The following is a 10,591-nucleotide window of genomic DNA, read 5'->3' as shown; positions in this document are numbered from 1 at the left end:
GTTTAGGACCAAAGTTTAGTTTAGTTTTAGGGTAAATGGTCAGGGTTAGGATATAAAATGAATGGAAGTTAATGGAAAGTCCCCACAAGGATAGAGAGAAATAGTAAAGTGTGTGTACTATGAACTAGATATCAAAAAGAAAAAATAAGTAGGTCCTCTGGACAGGTTCTTCTTATGAACTATAATATACTGTATATCTCAAAAGACACTTAACAGAATTCATTGAAACTCTCAGAAAGTACTCAATGGATGTACATCTAGAAATTAAATCAAGATGGCCGTCACAGCTAAGTGACCTTATCAGTCAGTCAGTTTTACAGACACTGAGATAAAGTTTGATGAGATAGTAGCTAAAGTCATCCTCAACACATAAACTAACTGCCCATGTCATTTACAAAGTTTGAACCGAACTGTTTTAACTCAGTCATTTCTCATAATAAGATAATCTTTAGTTTAACATTTTGAGTAAGGCGATAGGTTTATGTATCCTTTTTTAGGAAATATAAGCCTTTAATTKAAACAAAGCAGTTCAGATTCAGACAGTCCTTATTAACTAAATTTAGCTGTAGGTAAAAAAAAGGTGGGGGGGRAATTAACAAGCTCCTCCAATTAGGCGACTAAAACCAATTAAAGCAAGCATAATTAGTATTCCATTAAAAAAAAGGTGAGTGTGGGATTGGGAAAGCTGCCTGTCATCATCCTCAGTGAAAATCATGGTGAGCATGTCGACGTTTGTTTTTACACAACACATCTCTGATGACCCAAAAGGTAGAGCTTCAGGCCCACATCCAGGTTCAGAACTAGTGATAAATTAACTTGTGAAATGTCAAAAACCAAATGACTCAACCAAAGTCACTGCTTGATTTTCTAATTAATTATAAATTAAAAAACATATTAAACTTTCTTATGTTGAAAATCTATATCTAAAATCCAACAGAAATGTTTTTAAAGCATTGGTGAAACATTAACTCTCACTAAAGGCCCTGTCACACTATAAAGTTTTAGACAACTTATGTCAAGTTATAAAAAATTTTAAACCACAGTCTCTTTAAGCAATGTACACAGTAATGCTAACAAACTGATCAAATATATAATTTATTAACAATTTAGACATAAAAATATCATAAGTTAAGATAAGTCATCTCAAATGTTATAGTGTGACAGGACCTTTAAGAACATTTTGTCAAAACATACCAGACTAGAGTTAAATATATGTTTACTCTGTTATCAACAACATAATCCTTATGAGGCTACAAAAAGGCAGACCTAAATATTATTTGAATTAAGTAAACTGTTCTGAAGTTGCAGCTGTTTGTTTGTAAAAATGATCACCGTCAGCCCAAACCAGACACTGTCAACAGCAGATAAATATTAAGTGAATATGCCAGCAGCTATATGTTGGTACAGAGAAGCAAAACACAATAAAAAAACAGCAATACCTCAGAAAACAATGCTTCATTCAAAGTAAGAAAACAAACAGAAAATGCTCTTGAAACCAGACTAACTTTTAGAAAATATGTCAAAAATAGAAACTAATAAAATAAATTTAAATAAATATATATTACCTTGAACCAGAGGKCCATCAGTTCTTCTTCTTCTTCTGCATATGGTTTATTGGCAGTTGGCAAACAACGTGTGGTGTGCATTACTGCCACCTATGGAGTGTGGGTCAGAATGCTCTTCCATGTGTCTATTTACTTGGAATATTTTGTTATGTATTCTATTTACTGTCCTTTCTTTGTAATTGTATTTACATTTGTTACGTTCTTAATGAAATTAGTTAAATTCTAATGACTGTTCTCCCATTTCTACTGTAAGTGCTGCTGTTGGTGTGGTTCTGATCGCTCCGGTACAGGTTCTGTTTGGTGTTTTATATTGTCCAGGTTTTCCAGATAAGTTTTTACTGCTGATGCATTTATTATACTGCTAAAATGTATATTTGATCTTATCATACCTGTGTATATTTTCTTTAATGCTGTTCCCCATTCATTCATTTCCTGCCAAGATTTTCCTACATTTAATAAGAATTTTCTGAATGTGAATATTCCACATTACTTTTCCTTCAAACTATATTCCTAAAAATGTTACGCTCTTTACTTTATTTCTTGCTCATACATTTTCAGCTGTTTCAGTTCTGTAATTCTTTTTTGAGTAAATATCATTGCTTTTGTTTCTMCCACTGAGAATTTAAGCCCCCAGTTTTTATGCCCTTATTTATAGCTTTTTGTATTTTCTTTATAAAGAATTCTACATTTCTACCTCTTTTCCAGATTGCTCCATCATCTGCAAAGATTGAACGACACATTCCCTCCTCTATTTCATTTAAAACATCATTTATTATCACAGAAAATAATAAAGGGCCAATTATGCTTCCTTGTGGCATTCCATTTTTGACACATTTTCCAAAATACGCTTTTGTATATAACTTCATGACAAAAAGTTTTAGATCCACTTAAACATTTTTTCCTGTAATGCATAGTTTCTTTATTTAAATTAAAAATCCTTCAACCCTCATCATGTCATACGCTTTCTCAATATCAAAGAATACTATCTGTGCTTTTATTTCATTTTCCAGACATAAAGCTGCATCATTTGTATTTTTCCTTTTCTGAATCCACTTTGATACTTAGATATACATTGTTTATTATTTAAGTAATATGTCATTGATCATCTTTTGCATTATCACACATTTGGTTTTACTGCAATTGGCCTGTAATTTTCTGGTTTAATGTCATCTTTTCCTGGTTTTGCTTTAATTACTGACTTTTTCCAGCTCTGGTAGCTCTCCTTCMTYCCARATTTTATTGTACAACTCTAAAATGAGTTCTTTTGATTTTTCACTGAGATGACCATTATACACCAGATTTGATCTTTTGCGGTGCTGTTTTCTTGTTCTGAGTGCTCTGTTTAATTCATCCATTTTAAATGGTATATTCTGTAAATTATAATTTTCTTTAATGTTTTGTTGTAAATATTCATATTTTAGTTTTGTGGCTTCCCTCCCTTTCTTACCCTCCTCACTAATGGCTATGTACCTTACTAAATGTTTCCCCTATATCTCAGCTTTATCTTGAATTATTGATCCTTTATCTGTATTTAATATTGGATATCTGCATTCTTTTCTTTTTCCATTCATTTTTTAAAATAATTTTCCAGATTTTGTTCTATTTTTGTCTCTTTTCCTGTTGTATTACAGATATTTCTCCGGTATACTTTCTTTACCTCCTTAATTGTCCTCCTTACTTTTGCTCCTTGATCGGTCCCACTGCCCTGCATGTTTTAGAATGTGTCTGTTTATCACACCTGGTTCAAATTAACGGCTCGTTAACAGGTTTCTGCAGAACATAYTGAGGTTAAGACTCAGTCATTTGAATCAGGTGTGTTGGAAAATGAAAACATCTAAAACATACAGAACAAGGATCCTAAAAACCAGGTTTGGGGAATTTTTACCAACGCTCAAGTTGTATTTGTATTTAGAATAATCAATCAAGTACATGGATTTATGCAGTCAACACATATCAAGATGGCTGCCACACCTAATTGACCTTAGTCTACACAAAAAGGGCTTTATCTCTGTGAGTTTTTATATGATGGCWGCTGACAGTCATTCTCAACAGAACACAGGCTAAGTGCCAACAAATCATGCAAAATCACGAGATATCAGATGAAATATGATATAAACACATTTTCAAGGTTTGACCAAATCAGCTGTTATTTCTCATCACAAGATGACTTTAGCTTAGATAAAAAAAATTGTAAACTAAGCAATTTAAACTTTTTTATTTTCACTATAAACTCATTCTAAGTCTTATGTTTACATTTTTCTTTTTATTACACAGGCAAAAATTAAGAGCAAGAAACACATTTTGATATGGCTGTAACGATGAGACGAGGTTTATCTGCTGTTATATTGAACCAATGCTGCCCYCTAGTGTTCACTGAGAGGGTTACTTCACACAGGATCAGATCTGTCCAGTATTAGGATTCAGTGTTGCACATCTTACACAGTAAGTTTCTTTAAATTTGACCCATATATATATAATTTTCTGCAGATTTTTCATCAATAACACCTCATTCCATCACAAATCCTCACTTTTAAAACTCTGAACTAAGGAGTTTAATATTTTACATTGTTGATCTTTGAGGCAATTCTGCACTTTGTCTTATTTTTAAAAGCTGTTTTGGAAAATCTGGTGCAATCTCTAAAAAATGTATACATCTACTTTATTTATTTTTGTAATTATTGTGATGGTGATGTGTACATTCTGCGGCTATAGCGGGGGCATTTGAAATCCAGTGAAGTTTATCTAGACTGTTACAAACAAGCAAATTAAAAACTAAGTCGTTAATGAAATTGAAATCAGTTTAATATTAATTTTCAGCCTTGTCACTTGTTTATATTTTATGATATTATACCAACAGATAACCTATAATTTTTAGTAGGGGAACATGTTTACATTTGGCGATAACATTAGTGTCATAATTGTTTCAAAATTAGAGTTCATGCTACTCGATGCTGTTACACTCGCTGTCCTGCAGGTGGCAGTGTTGCTTCATTTACTCCCCAAACCCTCAGGAGACAAACCACCAGGTCATTTCAGACACAAAATGTTTTATTTGTATCGACACTTTGTTTAAACTGATAAAACATTATTCAACCACTTGTTTGTTAGCCCACTCCAAATACCATGAACAGGAAGCCATTGTCATTACGATACAGTCCATCACAGCAGAGGATCCAGCACTGCCAAATATTCAAACAAAACGTTCACAAAATACAGATGCCAGCCAGCAAAATGTCAAAACCACATCTGTTAGGCAAGAATCCGATCAACAACTCCACAATCATAATTAAAACCAGTCAGCTCCAGGAATATGTCAAATTTACTCCATACAAAACGCCCACTGAGTTATCATGGCAGCAAAAACAATGCTGCAAAAATATCAAATATCAAAGAAAATTTAGAGAAAACCTTTAGTTGTTGTGCACTGATATAAGAACATGGCTTTTTAGTGTCATAAGACAATGATATATTAGTTTAARAAACCAAAAAGGCAATGGAAATATTGTGCAGTAGAACAGGCCCATGTGCCTGATAGTCACCAACCTGAGACTCCTCCTCATACAAAACAGAGTTTTAGGTTTTTCTCATGCTATGAATGTTTAACAGTTTGGGTCACAGACGTCATGTTTTAGTTTGAAATATAATCCCTTTGGAAAATGTGCTAAATGTATGACCTGTTGACTCATTACTGTTTAATCTAAGCAAAATRTCATGTTAGGAATGTAAAAAATATGTCATCTATTTTAATGTGCTTATTGTCTAAATTAGGTTTTTAACTGGGATTTGAACACACAGCCAAGATAGTCCAGTTTTATAGATGATCCATCTTTTGTCCCCTCTCAYTCATTTGCATAAAGCCTGTGTTGCATCATTCATAATGCTCACCATAACTTCTTATTTTAAATCATTTTCATCTTTGTTACCAACGTAACAAAAACATCCAGTTCATATATTCTGAATAGTTTCTATTCTAAATACAAAAAGTGCACCGAACAAACGCTAACCTAAAAAAAATGGATCACTTTCATCATGTCATTTTCTACAGACGCATACAAATACTGTCGTATTGTTAAAAAAAGTTGTCTTTTAAGGCTTCAGTCTGTAGATGCATTAAATAGCCGTGCAAATACACACATTCCACTGAAAGCAGGCAATGACACACCGAGAAAGAAAGCTGACATTGAAGAATGTATAAGGTCTTCTACTTATTGCAGTTTTACTAAATCACAATTATGGTATTCTGAATCACACACACACACACAGTCTCACACACACTATGTGACCTTTTCAGGCTTTTCAGACAAAATAAGCACAAAAGGGAAAAGGACACCCTTTGCCTCTAGAGGTGCCTTCAAGGGTTCCTCCACAAAGTAGGCGCTCTCCTCCTCCACCACGAACTGAAGAGTCTGGCTTTTGTTCACGCAGTAGATGCAGTTCCCCATAATGGCACACCTGAAGGGTAAATGACTTCCTAGCCTCTGGGAAGCGCAGTCGTGCCACATTTTCACTATGGTGTTGTACTTGAAGACGTTGATGCCCTGCTCCCGGTTCACGTCGAAGCGGTAGATGAAGCTCTTCAGCGCCACCATGTCGGAGGACTTCTTCCTGCTGTTGTTGTAGGGACACTCCTGCCACTCGTCCCTCTTGGGGTCGTACTTGAGGAGGCGGAAGAAAAGGGAGCCGCCTGAAACGTAGAGCTCTCCGCTGCAGGTGGTGGCTTCGTGGGCCACTGCAAAGGCTCCCTTAGGTAAAGGAGCCACCGTTGTCCAGCGGTCCATTCGAGGGTCGTATTTCTCTACCGTGAACAGACATTCGCCCCCGATGGCGTACAGGTAGCCGTCCATAGATACGAGCTTCAGCTGGGCTCGGGCCTGGTTCATCGGTCTGATCTCAGCCCAACGGTTGGTTATGGGGTTGTAACAGAAGACCTTCTCTGAGACTTTGCCCTTGTCCCCGTAGCCCTTTATCCCTCCTGCCACAAACAGGTAGTTAAACATGGTGCAGATCCCGCATCCTTTGGTGTCTTCAGGCATCACAGTCAGAGGTCGCCAGTCGTTTTCTGCTTCACTGAAGAGGTAAATCATATTGTTCTCCTCCAAAGACCCACCGGACAAGGGACTCTGAGGTCGGCTGCCACAACGACTCGGTGGCCGACTTCCGACTCGATCGAACACGTCGTTTACCTCGGCCACCATCAGAGTCTTCCTCCCGTCCATCCTCTTCTTCAAGATCAGATCTCTTTCGGACCCAGTCAGGCGTCCGTAGACAGAAGGGTCTTTGAGGATCTGGAGGAAGTTGTCGCTCAGGAACCCGTACGCCGTCTCCTTCAGCTCGCTGAGTCGCTGCTTCTTGGCGATGGTCAGAATCTCGTAGCAGTTCTCGGCAGTGATCTGCTCAGACATGGAGTCCATGGCTGCCTGGACGGCACAGGGGATCTGCAGGATTTTAGCCCCCGTGATGACGTCAACCACATTTTCCTTGCCAACAGTGAGCTGTGAGGTGTAAATATAGTCTATCAGTGTCGACAGAGTTTTGTAACTCACGCCCTTAACTTTCAGGACATTGCGGGACAGCCTTGCTTTAAAGTAATCGCTCTTTTCCGCCAAGACGGACTTGTGAGCGTTGATGGTCTGTCCACCAACCTCGATGACTAAATCAGGTTCTGGTTTTGGCTGTGCATTCTCAGCTCTGAGCTCTGGTTTTAAACCGGACCTATCCACCTCCTGTTTGCCTTCACCGCCAGTGGGAGAATCTGCGCTGAACGACATGGCCTCTCTGGCTCCGTTGTGGATTTCACCCCTCGTACAGTTTTGTTGCACCCCAGCAATGTGATTGTAGACGGCAGAGTCAGAAAGCGGGGGGTCATCGGAACTCCCGGCGTTACTAGACAGGTAAAGCCGATCAGCCGTTGAGACGTAGGAGCCGTCGCCTTTTGGATGACCGAAGCAGTTATTCTCCATCGGTCTCCCATCGAGCAGGTATTCCTTCTCGAACACGGGAGGGGGGCTGAAATCTGGATCGTCGCGCAGGAATCCTTGGACGAAATCTGTACATAGGTTCCTGTTCTTGTCAGAGAGTGTGACCAGGTCAGGGTTCACTGTGTGGAGGATGGCTTCAGCCTCCACCGCCCCTCCTCCCTGCCTGCATCCCTCATTCATTTCACTCTGCTCAGTGGCTACAGGAGGCAGGGTCCTCCATGGCTATGATGAGTGAACAAACTGCGTTCTTCTCTGCACCTACATGGGGGGGGGGGGGCAAGCAAAGGATTTAATTAAAGACAGAAAAATTGCTAAAATCTTCGTGTTGCAAAGACATCTTAATTCTCTAAGAGGCGCCCTTTCTCTAAAAATCATAAAAACCTTGAAACCCAAGGATTTTATTTTTCCAACCATGAGTAATACTCTCCTGCAGTAAATAATATAGCCAGGTTTCAGGCTGCCACATAAAGAAAGAGCAGAGGCAAGCTTACTGCAATAATCACTCTGCCTGTGCTTTGGATGTGGTAATCTGGAGACATTTAGAGCGCATGCGCAAATGCGGTGCCTTTTCTAAAGGAATTAATCTAAAACATGAAGCTAATATGAGCTTGTCTGAATACACCAAAAGGTTCTAAAGCGATCTAACGCAGTCTGAACAAATTAGAATAAAATTTMTCATTCATTTGGATTAAAAGCAACGTTACATRGCTTATTAGGCTCATGTTCTGGTTCAAATGTTGTCCATTAAAATGTGACCTTACCTGTGTTTCCTCGGTTTGGTTGAACAGGTCTGAGACTGTGTGCCAGTCCCTCCACAAAGCCCAGTTACGTAAGGCAGGCACGCTCCCCTCAATCACTTTACTTCTTCAGACGCTTCCGTTCACCAGAAATCTTCACATCTGTAATCCCGAGCTGAGATTTACTTTTTTTTTTWTTATCCCCACCACCTCTTTCTGTGCTGATGATCTGAAAATCAGCAAAGGCTCCGTTTTAAAAAGCGAAGCGATCAGACAGAGAGACAATTCCAGGTCGCACCTCCTTCCTGTGGCGACAGTTTCCTCCAAACAGGAGGAGAAAAAAAAAAAACGCCGCTGTGCAAACCAAAACGTATTTTATCTTCCCAACAGCTTTTACTCCCTCATATCTGACTCTTTTCCCCTTCTGTTGTCGTTTCAACAGTTGACAAGAGTGAGGCGGTTATTATTGATCTAAGCCCCGCCCTCCTCGAGCCTACGCTGCTCAAGGTTCGTGGTGTGCGCGCGCGCTGGACGCAAAGATGCGCATTCCTTTACGCATTTAATCTGTATGGTGGAGGTGTGTGAGGGGATTAAATACATTTCACTACCCAACAAACCCCATTAGGAGAATAAACACTAGACCATCAATAAGATCCTATTGCTTGCACATTAAAAGCTACTCCGTGCAGTTTAAACATTAAAGATGACCCTGGACTTTATCAAATCATAAAGTTTGAGMGCATTTATTCCAACAGTTTTCCAGATATGGTGTAAATTTCTAAAATGCAGGTCTGCATTCATTGAAAACAAAACCCTCAGTTGAATCTGCAAAAGAAACAACCAAGAAGCTTGCTTCAAGTAGTTGACCTACATCAGGCTTGCTGTGGCCCTGCAATGGACTTGCGGCCCTGTCCAGGGTGTGGGCGCCAGTGACCCTGAAAGGGAAGAGGCAGGTAAAAGATAATGGTTGGCTGCAGTCTGTTGGTAAACATGTATGACGAAACAAGACAGGCATAGAACCTTGAAGATAGTTTCGGCGGAAATATAAAAATCTGCTGCTAAACGTGACAAAAAGAAAAAAAAAAACGCTTGAGTAAATCAATGGTCAAGAATAAAAGAGGATTTTTTTTCCCTAGAACAAATTTATGATTTCATCCTAAGCTTTTTTATTTGTGTACTTTAGTTAACAAATCAATGTAAATATGTACAAATATATGATAACTGTCACTTTATGATCCCAACTGAAATTTTATGTTACAATTGTTGACGGTTTCCTTTGGTAAACAGTTTTTGGTCACAAGTTCTGCTTTTAAGTTATTTATAATAACACATTAACCATTGATATGAGCAAAAATATTGAGCAAATTTTGTTTCCTACTTTATGATTTATTTAATGTTTACTCATCTTCATTACTTTGCAATGAGCAGTGGTGGGCACAGTTCCCCTAAAGCACTAATAGGGAAACTAATTTCCTGATTAGTGCTTTAGGGCTTTTGCYAATTTTACTTTTTTTAGTGGATTAGCACTTGCTAAATGTATAGGTTAAACTTAGAAGCACTAACTGAGGTCTCTAAATGTTAATTATCAAYRTTAATGTTAACAKCTGATGGTGAAAGCTGTCACATTTTCTTCATACGWGTGTCACTTATCCACCAGGTGACAATATATGAAMTAAAATACGGCTGTGGGGTGTCAATGATAAGAATTAGGAGAGCAGCACGGCAAAATGTGACTCATGTTATCTGTTGAATGTTCATGKGTTGACTGGGTTATTTTAGTGCTTTAGAGTTAGCTTTTGCTAAAACGTTCAGTGCRTTAGTGCTTTAGAATWAGGCGACCTAAATATTTGAGTTAGTGTTTTAGGGCTAGTGGAACAAATTTTTAGACTAGTGCTGCCCACCACTGTCAATGAGTAGCATTAATACCCGCCAAACTGACAAATTAGCTAATTAAAAAATCATGCACCTATGGATTTGACAGACAAAAATATATCAATAATGTCTTTTAAAGTGCAACGAGACATGAAAGCCAAAGCACAATTCACTGAGAAATACAATAAGTGATAAATTTTGAGAGAGGACAGCAATTATGGAAGGCATATAAGCAGTGGCATCACTAGGCCTATTTTAGGGGGGCTGGAGCCCCCCTAAAATATTTTAAAGTCCCCCTAAATTATTTTGGTGTAAATTTTTTTATTTAATTTTTTTTTCAAAAATTCTATTTGATGTGGTCAGAATAAATAACCATTTAATATTTCATTATTAACTAAAATATATGATCATAAATCTGTCAGTTTCCCTTTAATTTATA

The 10,591-nt window shown here is 38.1% G+C and overlaps 1 protein-coding gene across 1 annotated transcript; it reads right to left on the bottom strand.

Annotated features, from left to right (window-relative positions):
• Positions 1–4,592: 4,592 nt before the first annotated feature.
• On the bottom strand, positions 4,593–8,509 carry kbtbd11 (kelch repeat and BTB (POZ) domain containing 11; the record flags this gene model as incomplete). The annotated part of the gene is given in 2 exon segments (XM_014011348.1): positions 4,593–7,801; positions 8,305–8,509. A coding segment is annotated over 1 exon segment (1,884 nt). The 3' UTR covers positions 4,593–5,839.
• Between the last annotated feature and the right edge of the window lie 2,082 nt (positions 8,510–10,591).

Source organism: Austrofundulus limnaeus, unplaced genomic scaffold (genome assembly GCF_001266775.1).
Source record: "Austrofundulus limnaeus strain Quisiro unplaced genomic scaffold, Austrofundulus_limnaeus-1.0 Scaffold2, whole genome shotgun sequence".
NCBI lineage: Eukaryota > Metazoa > Chordata > Actinopteri > Cyprinodontiformes > Rivulidae > Austrofundulus > Austrofundulus limnaeus.
This window is presented reverse-complemented; position numbering and strand designations above follow the sequence as displayed.